The 15,125-nt window shown below is 38.8% G+C and overlaps 1 protein-coding gene and 1 pseudogene across 1 annotated transcript; one reads left to right on the forward strand and one right to left on the reverse strand.

Annotated features, from left to right (window-relative positions):
• Nucleotides 1–3,161: 3,161 nt before the first annotated feature.
• On the forward strand, nucleotides 3,162–4,847 carry LOC130736036 (uncharacterized). The gene is made up of 4 exons (XM_057587894.1): nucleotides 3,162–3,496; nucleotides 3,784–3,949; nucleotides 4,066–4,299; nucleotides 4,701–4,847. The coding sequence occupies exons 1-4, from the start codon at nucleotides 3,162–3,164 to the stop codon at nucleotides 4,845–4,847; spliced, it is 882 nt and encodes a 293-aa protein (XP_057443877.1).
• A 1,886-nt stretch (nucleotides 4,848–6,733) lies between these two features.
• On the reverse strand, nucleotides 6,734–9,604 carry LOC130736037 (uncharacterized; annotated as a pseudogene).
• Nucleotides 9,605–15,125: the final 5,521 nt, after the last annotated feature.

The raw sequence follows: 15,125 nt of genomic DNA on the forward strand, positions 1-15,125 counted from the left end.
TTAAAAATGTTCTAAATAAATATAGATAAAAACTATCAAAATCTAGCAAATCACAATAAAAACTCATAAAATCCGAAATTAATTAAAAATCCGAAAATTCAATAAAAATACCATAAAAAATAATTAATACTCTAAAAATAAATAATAATATAAATTAAGATAAAATACAAAAATAAACAACATAAACCCTAATCAAATCTAAAATTTAAAAATGTACTAAATAAAAATAGATAAAAACTATCAAAATCTAGCAAATCACAATAAAAACTCATAAAATCCGGAATTAAATAAAAATCCGAAAATTCAATAAAAATACCATAAAAATTAATTAATACTCTAAAAATAAATCAAAAATAAATTAAGATAAAATCAAGAAATAAAAAACCTAAATCCTAATCAAATCTAAAATTTAAAAATGTATTTTTTTTATTAAGGAGAAATAAGGTAAGTAAAAATCAGGGCACATGTGGCAAGTGGGGCCAAGGAGAAAGAGCTTACATGTAAAATATTAGGTGAGAATTAATCTGGGAGCGACACGTCACTAACTTGGCCTGTGAGAGCGACACGTCATGCTAGAAGTTGTTCTTTTCTAATATATATAGATAGATGTACTTTGCCTGTTTGCTTCTTTTGCTCAAGCTTTTATATTATTAAAACATCTTTCATTTTCAAAAAAAAAATTATAGATTTTTTTAAAAGATAACCAATAAATTAAAACACTTTGGTGAAATTTTGTTGTTTAAACACAAGGCTTTCTCTTTCTCAAATTCTTACATGAAGCTTTGAGATCCCTTGTTTTTTCCCGGCACTGAAAAAACAAAACAAAATAGTATCATCAAAATGAACATGAAAACTAAAAGCAAGGAAACACACAAATTACGCTAAACTGAGTCAAAGATCCATCCATAAACACCATCACATTATAATCCCATCCAAGGTTTAAAATTGTAATCGTGACCTTCAGTTCAATCATGTCATGAATCTTAATGTTTCAAAAAGTCATAACAAAAATGGCGAACAAGGTCTTTGAGAGCTTCAAAACCTCCACATCACGCATACCCTAAATTTAAACCATGGTTTCATCCTTCTACAAAAGTTTTCACGTAATTCTCACATTTCCTTTAGATACCCACTTTAGAATTTTTCTTTTTAACAACAACCACATTCCAGATCTCATGAATACAAAATAATATCATTCATAAAACTCAACAAAATTGAGTAAAAGTAAGCAAGATCTCTTTTTTATCATAAAACATGACCATAATTTTTCTAATAAACATCAAACCTTTTCATCAAATAATATAAAAAATCTTATACAGAAAAAGGGGTGTAGTTACTCAAGACATTAAAAAGTTTTATTACTTCGTTGTATGAAACATACAACTTACACAAAACACAATAGGTCATAGATCTGGTCATAGATCTATCTACAACTATCGTATCACCTTATAACTTAATCAAAGGTTTTAAAATGGAGTTGTTATCGTAATCACAAATTTAAATATTGCCAAAAATTTCAATAATAAATAATTGCTATTGAAATCTATAATACCTTGATGTTGTTAAGTTCAAACGCATCATATCGTTTTAAAATCTAATTTTGATCAATAACAATTTTAGTATACATAGAAGCACTTCGCTGAAATCTAAGCTTCTAAATTAATTTGAATTTCAGGATTTATTCGTTATGAATAAAGGACCTCAACGTTCAGTCTATCCTAAAGATTAAGATTCAAATTTCCAAGACTGTTTGGCACATGACACAAGCTAAGTCACATTCGCTCTTGATCGTTTAATGACAACTCATCATTCAGAAAGATTGAACACATAGGTCAAAGAATCAACGATAAAGTCAGAATGCAACCAAGTGTTAAGGATTCAAACGAGATCACATGAAAATTTTCTCTTTCCTTCAAGAACGCTAACCAACGAGGAAAAGTACAACATGTCAACTTCAAATTTCCCAATTGTCTCACTTTTGAAAAGTAGTCAAAGTCTAGTGTCACCTACTAGCTGACAAGCCTCACCTTTTCAACAAAAGGACACACTTGAACAGTAGCATGCATTTAATGCATCTACCAACCAGAACCATTTGAATCTACTGATGAATTTATCTCACAACAATTAGAATAACAGTTGGATCTTGTCTCACAATGGCTACAACAAATGCAAGCAAGTATTTAAGGCAACCTTGAAGAAAGAAGAACGCAAGAGTAAAAACTGAAAGAACAAGAACCCTAAGCATTCAATCATCCATTCTTCTAAGCATTCAAAGCTCTTCAAGTCCACGGCAGAAAATTTTTTAGTGTCAAATCTTTGAACGCAAAATCTATAAGTAAAGAGAGAGAACCTAGAACCTTAAAGACTCGAATCTCTTCATTTATTACTCTCTAAGAATCATAACTCTTGAGTGATCCAAAGTCATATCTGAACTAAAACACTTAGAGTTCCAGTACCATAAATTATCTACTATCACTCTTGTACGAAGAGAATCTTTGTAGAACCAAACGATCTTTGTAAAGATTGTAGGAGAAGTCTTGGACAATACTTGTAGGAGAAGTCCTGGAGAATACTTGTATTGGAGAAGTCTTTGATACCTAGTGAAAATCTTGGTGGTAGCCAAGTACTGAACGTAGCCCATCGTTCAGGGATGAACCAGTATAAATCTGTGTGTGTTGATCGTCTGATAACTCTGCTTACATTTTCGCTGCACTAAACGTTTACGAAAAGCTTTCAAAAACATATATTCTTTTCGAAAAACTAAGTTTTATAAGAACACAATTCAAACCCCCCCCCTTTCTTGTGTTATTTACTTACATCTCAGATGTCACAACTATAATCATCACTGCCTACCTTAGTTTAAAATCATGGGTCCATGTCTCTGCAAAAGTTATCATTTTTCACATAATGGGTCTTCTCTTCAGATACCCACTTCTAGATGTTGCTTTTTAACATAAAGAAGAATATTCTAAATCCCAAGAATGTATAGAAAAAAATAACTAGTCATAAAATTCAACAAAAATAGTTAAAATAAGTAAGCTTTTGTTTATATCAAAAACATTTGTAAATATACAATGACTCAACCTCGACAACTAATAAAAAAACTCAGGAAAATAGGCCAATTCGTGGATGTCTCATATGTGCAAGGGATTAGCACAAATATGTGCAAGGGATACAAGGTGGGAAGTGAGGAAGTGGAGGTCTCTTTGTTACAGTTCGTGGATGGCACGTTGTTCTTTGAAGAGGTATCAAGTCATGATATTCTAGTAGTAAAAAGCATTTTGAGGAACTTTGAACTTATGTCCGAGCTTAAAGTAAATTACCACAAAAGCAAGGTGGTCGGGATTTTAGTGGATCATAGAAGAACTCAGGGTCTTGCGGATATCCTCGATTGCAAGACGATGAATATCCCATTCATATACCTGAGGATTCTGGTAGGTGCGAACCTGAAGAAGGAGGCAACATGGGAGTCGGTGATCAACAAAATGAAGAGGAGGTTGTAAACTTCAAATCACAAAACTTTCTCGCTTGGTGGGAGAATTTGTCTTATCCGAAGTGTACTATCTTCTTTACCCTTGTTTTACATGTCGTTCTTTAAGATTCCTACAGGTGTGCGGTCTGTCTATGTGTAATAAGATCCTTAGGTAGTTTTTGTGGGGTGGGGGGAAGGTGTGAGTAAACTAGCTTGGGTAAAGTGGGAGGTTGTGTGCAAGCCGAAGGAGGAATAGGGTTGGGGCCAAAGGATCTGAGAACATTTAATAGGTCCTTATTTGCTAAATGGAGGTGGCGTTTGATGAATGATGATGGAAGTTTTTGGTATAGTGTAGTGAAAGAAAAGTATGCTAATTCTCATTCTGAGTGGTCAGTACAAAGAGCAGCTACGGTTTCAGGGTGGTGTAGGAGCTTGTGGAGTTGTGCGGAGGAGGAGGACTGGTTTGAAGGTCGTGTGGTTAGGAAAGTGGGGAATGGCAAGAACACATCATTCTGGAATGATTCTTGGGGGGTGAAGGGACTAAACTGAAGCTGAAATATAAGAGATTGTTTGATGTCTCCAACCAACAACAGAACTCTATATCTGATATGGGCACTTGGGTGGATGGCGGCTGGGTGTGGCGGTTTAATTGGCAACGAGTGTTGTTCGATTGGGAGGTGCAACTGCTTGAAGAGCTGAGAAACGCAGTAGGGAGTTTTAAATCAACAGTGGTGGAAGAGGATAGGTGGGTATGGGCAGCCTCTGAGGATGGAGGATTTTCGGTTGCATTGGCCTATAAATATCTGCAAGACCAAGGGATGGTTGAGGTAAGTGGGGTGTTTGAGGCACAGTGGAAAATTACAGCTCCTTCAAACGTGTTAGCATTTGTCTGTTAAGCTCTCCTTGATAGAATTCACTCCCGTGAAAATCTAAGAAAGCGAAATATAATACCAACGGGGCAGGGCGGCTTATGTGTATTTTGTCAAGGGGTTGAAGAGAGTACAAGTCATGTGTTACTGTCAAGTAATCGATCCTGGGAAGTTTGAATGTGGTGTTACAACTGGTGGGGGATACAAACAGTACTGCCCAAGGACTGTAAAGGACACTTTGAACAATATGTGAGTGTAGGCAGGAAAAGTGTGGGAATTGGTTGGTCGATGGTGTGAACGTGTGGTGTTCGTGTGTCTGGGCCATATGGTTAGCAAGGAATCAAATTGTGTTTAAACAGGTTGTTAATGTTGCTGATAAAGAAAGATTAATTGAGGTGATTAAATTGAAATCTTGGATTTGGCTCAGAGGCAAGTTAAAGGGGTTCTCCTATTCTTTCTATGAGTGGTCCACTAACCCAAAGGTGTGTCTCGAGGGTGCTGGTTGATTAGAGGCTATGGTGAGGTTTTGGTGATAGAAAGAATGGGGTGCTCGTGAGGTAATTGGGATAAAGGTAGGAAGCATGGGTTGTTTCTTGTAGTTGGTCAATGTTAAAGAGGTGCCTACCAATTGGTTCTTGTTGCTTGTTGTTGTTTGTGTGCAAGATAAGTTTCATTTAGCGGTTGAGGCTCTGTGTCCTATTGCCTACCAATTGGTTCTCCCTTTTTTCTTTTTCCATTCTTCATCTCCCTCTTCCTCTGGCTAATGTATTCTTACTCAGTGTACATGGGCTTTTAGCACCCTTTGTGCTATTCTTTTATATATATATATACTCGTCTTTTGGCTTTCCAAAAAAAACCATACATAGATCGTATCAGCGCATTTCTAGACATTTTTCAACAACAACAAATCTTAGTCAAGAGCGAAGAAATAGTATATCTAACCGATAACTGAGTTAAGGTTAGTGTGGTGTTGTAATATGATGTTTTATTCAACGATTGTGACGTTGTAAATTGTTGTAATATGATATGTTAAACAATTATTATTTGTTTTAACTTTTTCTGCCTATGTTTTTATTTCTATTTCAATGATGCTTCTGTTTCTGCTTCATCTGTATCTGTTTCTACTTTTCTTTATGTTATTTCGCACTTTAAAGTGCGTAGGTAACGCACCTCAAAGTGCATAGGTAATGCACCTCAAAGTGCGTAGATAACACACTTAAAACTGCGTTAACTACGCACTTAAAATTGCGTTAACTACGTACTAAAAATTGCTCTACCTACGCACATTGAGGTGCGTAGTTAACACAGTTTTCAGTGTGAGCGAATTTATCTTCAACGGTGTTTTTAGATTTTATGTGTTCAGGGGAGGTGGAACTTGATGTTAGAGGGTGGAAAATTAACAATTACCTTAATTAAATTGTTCTTTATTCGACTATTTGGGTTTTCAGAGTGTTTATTTAACTCGACTATTTTTTATTGTGTCATTTAGGTCCATGATGTTTAAAAGGAGCAATTTTAACCCGAGAATTTTTATCTGTGGAAATTGGATCATTCTGTCTATTTTCCATCTAATTGGTAATAGAAAATGACGAGGTGGCAAGTATTCCTTACGAGCTAGGAAATGAAATATAGTCCAATTGCAGACTTTGAGGTTATATGGAAGTCACTTAAATTCCACCATATTTCAGTTAAAATCATTATAACACATTTATGACTCTAAAAAATAACTTAGAGGGAGTAATATCTTCTGAAATTGGATCTCTAAATTCCTTACAAGTGCTAACCTTTCATTTAAATAAGTTTACTGGCCAGATTACCTTCATCAGTAACAAACTTGATAAACTTACTTGTTAATGAGCTAGAATTTCCTTACAGGTGAACTCCCTTTAAACTTGGGTTCATAATTTAAAGATTATTGTCTTGAACTGAAACTCTCTACATGGATCCATTCCAACTTGCATTACCAATTATACTAGTTTGGTAAATGTAAGTTTAATCTTTTAATGCTTTTACTGGGAGAATTCCTTATGAAAAAGAATTAATGTTGAGACAAACATCAATAACTTATGTTTGGTCACCCTATAGGTGTTTGATGCATTCTTCTATGGTGTTTCTAGGGTCCATGCGAGATCTAATAATAGTGTCAGCTGTTGCAAAATGATGAGTGTCAAAGTTGTTTCTCTAGATGAGAGTGCTATCTCAGATAAAATAGGGGGAATGTAACAGAAAGTCTAATATGTGCTAAGAAGGTTGAATTACCATTTTCTATAAGTTAGTTTTTATACTTGTAAATGATATATAAATTTTGACGAGTTGATTAAGTGGTGTTTCATTTCACCCTACTTTAAGAAGTGGAGTCTTCTTTATGAAATTTGTACAATAAGTATATGGGTTATCTTAGTAGATGCCACCCAAAAGGAAATTCAGTTATCTCCCTGAATTTTGCAGGAAGTATCTTTTTAATTAAATGTTGGGATCCAGAGTACCCTGCTTTAACAAGACAAATTAGAAGCTTAAGAGAAATCTAACAAGGAAGCAATTACTACATTGTTGTTTTCTTGGAAATCTTACTTTCGTGTCCATAATTGATGATTTGACATTTCATATTTTCTTGCAAATTGCTCGACTTAGGTGTTAGACATGTAAGGTTGATTGTATTGTTTTCGAGTTCTTTGTACTATTGTGCAGTCGATCATTCAGTGGTTGAAAGGATGTAGAACTTATTCTTTTGAATATATGGATTTCAACTTCAATTAAGTAGTTGATTTTGTACGTTAGATAAGGATTTGTTAGAGATTCTTATGCCACCTAGATCCATCACTAAATGTTGTTGGATTTAAGGTACTATTGTTGTTTAAATGTTGGTTATATATATGTATGATGACCCCCAAGGTTGTCATACTCGTGAGTCTAAGCATACTCGTTTTGGGTAGGTAGACTCGACTTATAGACTCAACTCGTAGACTCGACGGGACTCGAGTCTACCAGAAATGAAAAATTACTAAATATAACTCTGTCACATGAAGAACAAATATAAACATATAATCTAATTATAAGAGCATCCAAGATACATTTAATCAAATAAACTCAAAATCCAACTTCATAATAAAGCAATTAAGCAATGTTTAACAAAGTACCACACCATAAGTTAAGTAGTAAGTACCAAAACAAAGTACATACTCAAAGTACCACAACATAAACATTAAAGCAAAGTAAATAAAAGCAAAGTTCATAATTCATGATGTTTAAATTCCTCCTTCAGCAGCATCTTCATTCTTCCATTGCATGATTATCACCATCATCATCTTCAGATTCTCCTTCATCATCATTTCCATCACCTTCATCAGAATCAGATGAAAAGTCTTGTCTAATTCCACTTGCATTAGTATGACTAATACTTCCAACTTCATCCAAATCAACATTAACATCATTATCATTAAGATGTTCAAGTCCAACTTCTTCATTGACATTAACATCTTCTCCTTCCTCAGTTATCCACTCATCATCTGAAGCAACTTCCTCAAAAGAACAAGAGGCAACAACATTTCTCTTTTTTGATTTATTCTTCAACTTCAAGTTGTACATGACATAAACCAAATCATTCATCTTCTTTTGGTGCAATTTATTCCTTTTCTTTGTATGCACCTAGAAAAAAAAACATAAGTTTACAATTTTATTATTATCTAAAAATATCATAACTTCCTAAATTCTAGGCCATATATATTAATATATAGAACAAAGTGAGATACAAGTCAAACATACCATTTCAAATGCGCTCCAACTGCGCTCACACCCGGAAGAACTACAAATCTAGCTTAGAACCCGAATGACAAAATTCCTTAGTTCGGGACAATGATCTCCATAAGCCTCCCACCATTCTGCTTGAGTCACTGTCTTCCTAACACTTTGTGCATCTTCTAGTCCAAACATGCCTTTTTTATTATGAAACTCAATAAGTTGGGCATGAATCTTTCTCCTCTCTGCGACATTGGGTACCATGTTTATCATGCAACTGTATAGCCCTTCTTTGACCTCAACATCATCTTTTCTGAAATTAGAATCCCATGGAAGTGGGGATTAAGATAATATCCAGCTGCATGTAAGGGCCTATGAAGTTGTTTATCCCACCTCTCATCAATGATTTTCCATACACACTCATATCTACAATATGCAAACAACAAATATATACAAATAAATTAGAGAACATTTAGTTTCAAGAAAGAGTGAAACTAATCTATGAATAAGGAAAACTTATTTACCTTTTCTTGACATCCTTGAAGTTTGTTCTTATCTTCTCTTTAGCGGTATCAATCGCGTCATATATGAAACCCATGGCGGGTCTTTCATCTGAATCCACCAAGCGAAGGACTTCTATCATTGGATCAGCAGCCTTGAGACATATCACTATGTCCTTCCAAAATTGAGAATCCTTTACCATTCTTTGCACATTTTTCCTCTATGTTGAAGTAGCAAACTTAGTTGACCTCCAGTCTTCCGAGTCAAACATGGCCCTCAATGGTGTTTCGAGTTCACTAAGACAAGATAGAGTCAAATATGATGTGGCAAAGCGAGTCGCACCAGGCCTAATCAAGTCCCTCCCAAAAGTCTCTTTCCTCAACAAAGTAATAAGCATTGTCCTGAAATATATGTAGGTGGTGATATTTCTTCCCTTCTTTATAGTAACTTTATGCACATTCAAAATCTTCTCATAATCTTCTAATATCAAGTCAACGCAATGTGTCGCACACGGAGTCCAATACAAATGATCTATTGTCTGCATCAACTTTTCTCCCGCTGCTTTGTAATTTGCAGCATTATCAGTAACCACCTGGACAACATTTTCTGCTCCAACATAATTGATAGCATCTTCCAACATTTTTGAAACCTTATCAGTGGTTTTCGAAATGTCAGAAGTGTCCAATGAGTATAGAAAAAATGTCCCTTTAGGACTGTTTACCATGAAGTTGCAAATTGAGCGCCTCTTCCTATCCGTCCATCCATCAGACATGATTGTGCAACCAGTTTTTTTCCATTCCTCCTTAAACTCATTTCTTGTTTCATCAGTTCGAGCCACAACTCGTGTCAAAAGCTTTTCTCTAATATCATTATAAGAAGGTGGTTTGAAACCGCATCCATATCTCCCAACAGTCTCCAACATCTTTGCAAAAGCAGGATTTTTCACCACATTGAAAGAAAGACCACTTGTGTAGAAAAATTCAGCAATTTCATCATAAGCTTGCTCCTTCAAGTCCTTTTTCATCATTTCATTCAAGTGTTGTTGCACCCCTCCTCCACTACTCTTTCCCTTTGATGTCAAGCTAAGAAGACATTTCCCTTTGCTTTGAATTTGATGTCTAGCAAGCAACCTTAACCACCACATCATTTTCTGCACTAATGTCAATCAAATGCCTCTTTTTATTTTTTGCATCTTCAGCATCAGACACAATTTGCCTAAATAATTGCATCACATCATCTGGGACACCAACACATCGTCCAGCATCTCCTCCAAAACAAGCAAGGTGTGTCTTGAATCGATTAATTCCTCCCCAAAATTCGGTATGACAATAATTGCAGCAAACTTTTTTGCCAGTTCCAAGAACATCTACCCCATGTTTCCACCCAGGATCATTTCTTCTTTTGGGATAGTTCAGCCTTCCTCTTACGTTAGAAGAAGCACTAGCAGCAGTACCAGTGTTTTGTGAATTTCCAGCCCCTGACATTTATGCACTCACTCACTGTCCCAGAAAACAAAAATAGCAGGTAAACAAAACAGAAGCAAATGAACAGGGAATAGGGAAATGAAAAAAAAGGAACTTACTCACTGTCCCAGAAAACAAAAATAGAAGGTAAGAAAAACATAAGCAAATTAACAGGGAACAAGGAGATGAAAAAAAAAGGAAGAGAAGAAGAAAACGAACAGGGAACAAGGAGATGAATAAAAAAGGGTGAGAAGCTTGCTTACCCGAAATAAAACGTACAGGGGAGGTGTGAATCATGATGGGATGGCCTTGGACGGCGGCGCGCACCCTTGAACAGCGGCAGGCGGCGGAAGAAGGAGCTGGACCCAGGCAGGTCGCGAGAGAGGAATGGAGGCTGACTCGCGAGAAAGAAGGAATGGAGCTCTGACCTTCGAAATTAGGTTTTTAGAGATTGGGAATTTTTTAAAATTAAGAATTTTTAATTTTTTTTTTTAAAAAACCTTGACTCGCTGACTCGATCATGACTCGCGAGTCTATCGAGTCTGACCGAGTCTGGGCAGAAAACGAGTTTACACTCGAGTCTACCCGTTTTCCCCACCTAGACTCGCGAGTCTACGAGTATACTCGCGAGTCTGACAACATTGATGACCCCCATGACCGATTACTCATACATGTCGAGCACCCAATTTCTCGACCACTGCGGGACGGGTGATGCCAGCTGGAAGAGTGATCCAAATTACCTCAAGCGTCACACCGCTGACTCTAAGCCCCTGCCACGATAAAGTACGGGTGCAGCCCCGGATCTAGCTGCTGGTTACTAGGAACCCCTGACCCTCTAGATCTCTGAATACAACAGAGACTGCAGGGAGATCCAACAGTGGGGAGACCCCTATGGACCTACGCTCTCATGACCCCTCCCTAGGAGCTACCCTAGCCCCTAAGGGGGGTATAAAAGGCTCTTTCTCCAAGAGAGTAGGTATGTTTTCTCATTAACTCTTACACTTATAATATTTGCTAAGTCCTCTAAACTAACTTTAGCATCGAAGTCCTTGCAGGCCCCCCTCCTGGGCTCACTACCGGCGACCGGGCGTTACTCATTCCCCTGCCGATCCACGGACGTACCCTCTCCTTAGCCTTCCCCCATTTTCTCAACACCTACCCCTTCTTGGGTAGTTTTGGTCGGCTTACCCCGAAGGCACCCAAAGACCTCTTAAGGACAATCGATTGGCAGAGGCAAAAGACCCGATCAGGGCACTCGAAGACCTCTTAAGGCCAATCGATTGGTAGAGGAAAAAGACCCAACCAGGGCACTCGAAGACCTCTTAAGGCCAATTGATTGGCAGAGGCAAAAGACCCGATCAAGGCACTCAAAGACCTCTTAAGGTCAATCAATTGGCAGAGGCAGAAGACCCGATCAGGGAACCCAAAGACCCCCGGAAGCCGATTACTTGGCAGAGGTCAAATCAATCAATCGCGCACCCGATAGAAAACTGCAAATTCATTCAAATTGCCTAAGTCCCGAAATCGATGCTAACGAGAGAAACGATAAGCATAAAATCACGACTGAAGCAAAATGGGCAACCGGAAATAACAAATTTTACTCTCAAAAGAAACAAGTTACAAGAGCTTAAGTGCAAAACAGGAAAATCGTTCAAAAAGCGAGGAAACAAAGGCTTAACAGTTAGCCAAATATTCAAAAAAAAAATCAAGGGGCCTGCTCCTAATCAACGATAGGAAAAGAGGGGACGAACGCTTCCCCCTTGAATGATCTGATCTTCCCACCGAAAACACATTTTCGGTAATGAATGTGATCGACGCTGATGCCAGGGTTGACCACTTGCAACTAGGAAACAACATTGTTAAAGGCAGCCTTGTTGATCTTGGCCAAGTTACTTTTCAACTCATTCTTGTCGGCTTCCAAAATGGCCACCCGTTCATCCCGGTTAGTCGTCGCCCCCCTTAACAATTACACTTCATCTTTCAAAGCGACATTTTCCTTAGTTGTTTTCTGCGCAGCCTCCTTCAAAGTCTTCAACTCAGCTTCTAGCTCAGTGACCCGGTCATCCCTTTGTAGGAGCAACTCTTGGGATCTCTTCAAATCAACTTCAACAGCGGCCAGCTTCCTCTCCACATTGTCTTGCACAGCAATTATTCCCTCCAGCTTCCCCTCAGCTTCAACCTTTGCAGCAACCGCCCCATACATACCCACAGTCAAGGACTAGATCATAGCCATGTTGTTCGCCAATTCGGTTTGACACTTTCTCAAGGTCTCGGACAGGCTGGACTCCTACTCCTTATACTCGTTAAGCTCCACCAAGAGGTCATTCGGGGAATACCGAATCACTGAGGCCAGGTGCTGAGTGTTCCGAAGGGCAGAGTTGAGTAGGTCACCAGGATTATGCAACTCCATGTACTTCCGGTCGACCTCTTGAATGACCAAATCATCAACACGATCGTAATGCTCATCGTTATTCAGTGCGTCACGACCCCACACCAAAATGGCCCTATACGCCCCCCCCCGACCGACAACAGATGAAATGGGGACTGAAAGTGTTGGGTCAACCTTAGGGCCTGGTTGCTCTGAGTAATCAGGGGTAGAACCCTAACCAAGAATCAATCGGCTCTGCCTCTTTGGTTTAGGCTGGTCCACTTCAGTTTCCTCTTCTTTTTCTTCTTCTTATTCTTCTTCCTATGAGCTCACTGTCAAGACTCGAGTGCCTTGACGGTCCTCACCCCCATCGACCATCTCACCACCTTGATGGCCCCCGTCAATCTGGATGGCCCCCGGACCACCTTGATCCTGATCGTTTTGGACCTGATCCTCACCCTAGGGTGCATTTGGGTTCGGCTTGGCTCGGCTCATTCCTCCTCTTCCTGATGCTCATTGTCCTGTTATTAGTCAGCTTCATCATCAGTGATCTCCTCATCAACGATGTGAAGAGACGCCATCAAGGCTGGATCAACGTCCATGTCAACTCCAGAAAAAAAAGAGAAAAAAGTCAGTCATGAAAAAGGACAAGTTTTCTCCAAGTAAAGAAGAGTATTGCATACTTAATTCCCTAGCAACCCTCCGAGCGTTGTACTTGCAGAGATCGCACACTCAGAGCGGCCAAACCAGCTTCATTTTCCCCCGATATTTCACACATCGCACTGAGCCCTCCAAGAGGCCGAACCCAGTCGACCACGGACAGCGCACCTATGTCGTTCGTGCAATACTTCGTGACCTTCAGCTTAAAGTTTTTGTTAGTTCAAGCCAGGTGAAACCTTGGACGACTCCCCCCATTCTTCGTCGTTTCAAACCACCAAGTTGGTCCGGGTGCAGTTGGCGCTACACGAAAATAGCCACCCTTGAAGTCCTTGTATGAATCAACAAACTGATGGAAGATCGACCACCTCGTCTTCAGGCTAACAATGCCCCATCCACCAAACACCTGGGTGTGGGATGGTTCAAATATGTAGAAGAAAAGGGAGATGGTGGGCTCCTTCCCGAACAGGATGCATGTCGCCTCGTACCCTCGGATGCAGGCCAAACCGCCCGGATGCAACTGAGAAGGAGCCACCTGAAGATGGTTCAACACTCGCATCTAGAAGTCGATGAATGACATATGCACCCTCACCTTCTTTACGGTATATATGTACATGGATACACGAAATGGAGGCATGAAGGACAGGCGCTCTGTGGCGCTCGAGGAAAACGTCTGGTGACTCGGCCCTATTTGGGTCTCGGAGACATAGTACTGGGTCTGTAAGTGCCCCTCATCCTTGTTCGTGTACCAGAACTTTAAGTCTAGGATCGTGCAACAACACTAGTTGTAGGGTGCCAAGTCCCCCTTCAAAGGAGGATACAACACCCACTCTTTATTTTTCCGCTTCGGCTCGGAATCCCGAGGCTTCAATGCCGGAATACCAGCGTACTCAGCGCCTCGTCGCCCCCGACCTCGACTTGCCATCGTTTCACCTGCATGGGGAGCATGCTAAAATAAGCGGTCAATTCGTCAAACCGAACCAAGGGACCCCTGCAAGGCCCCCAACCCACTCCACCTCTGCAACGCATGAGTATCATATCTAATGTCATTGTAATTGAGACATAAGTTGAATATATCATGCATGCACATTTTGTTTATTATTAAAAGTTGAACAATATATGGGTGATTAAGTCTTTTTTATTATGTTATAGAAGTTGAGAGCAAACTAGGAGATGTGATTGGAAACAACGCACGGTCGGCGAGGGAAATCATTTGAAAAGAAAGCTACGTTCAAGGAAAAAGTGCTTTGTACGACGATGACAACTGAATAGAAGGGGTGGTGGACCTCACCAAGGAAGAAGTCATGAAGATGGACCTTATGGAGGGAATCGTTTGTTCAATTCCTTTGATTTTGTTGATCTAAAGATGTTTGAAAAACGTGCAAACCATGGGAGGATTGTCTTGTGGTGAAATTGATAGGGAAACATATCGAACTACAAACTATTGAAATGAGTTTGAATCTAAGGTATACTTTTAGTTCTAGATCTAGAGAGAATAAGATGAAAAGATTTGACTCTTAGGGTTTAATCTTTCTTGTTAGCAACTGAAGTAAAAGAGGATGTTTTTTTTAAAAGCTTAATGAAATTCTTGCAATTCTTGTTCTTCTTCTGAAAATCTTCAAGTCCTCATTTTATACTTCAAGAGCTTGTGTGAGTGGTAATAGTCGTTGGAGCATGTAAGTCACAACAAGTTCTAGCCGTTGGATCAAATGTTCCTTTCATTAGGTACATTAAAAGCATGCCACTATTTGACGAAGACTTTTTTTTTCCATAAAGATGTATCTTGTCAGTTAGTTGGTGGCACTTTAACTTTGTACCTTTCTTCTGTAGAGAGAATATAGAAACTTGATTGTGACAACGTTGTATTTGTTTCTTCGGTCAGTGTGCTTTGTAAAGAATCACGTGATTTTCGCAGTTAACTTTCTCTCCAAGCTTGTCAGAGTATTTTCCAAATTAAAGATGACACTCATTCTCTAGACAATGTCTTTTGTTGGTTAGTTAAAGCTAGACGATAAAAGCAACTAAACTGTAGAGCATTCACTTCTGCAGACTGTCTTGTA

Source organism: Lotus japonicus, chromosome 2 (genome assembly GCF_012489685.1).
Source record: "Lotus japonicus ecotype B-129 chromosome 2, LjGifu_v1.2".
NCBI classification, from domain to species: Eukaryota; Viridiplantae; Streptophyta; class Magnoliopsida; order Fabales; family Fabaceae; genus Lotus; species Lotus japonicus.

Coding starts and splice junctions, on each gene's coding strand:
- LOC130736036 (XM_057587894.1), top strand. CDS start 3,162: ATGTGCAAGGGATACAAGGTGGGAAGTGAGGAAGTGGAGGTCTCTTTG. Junction 3,497..3,783: donor ATCAACAAAATGAAGAGGAG/GTTGTAAACTTC, acceptor TGCTAAATGGAG/GTGGCGTTTGATGAATGATG. Junction 3,950..4,065: donor ACTGGTTTGAAGGTCGTGTG/GTTAGGAAAGTG, acceptor AACCAACAACAG/AACTCTATATCTGATATGGG.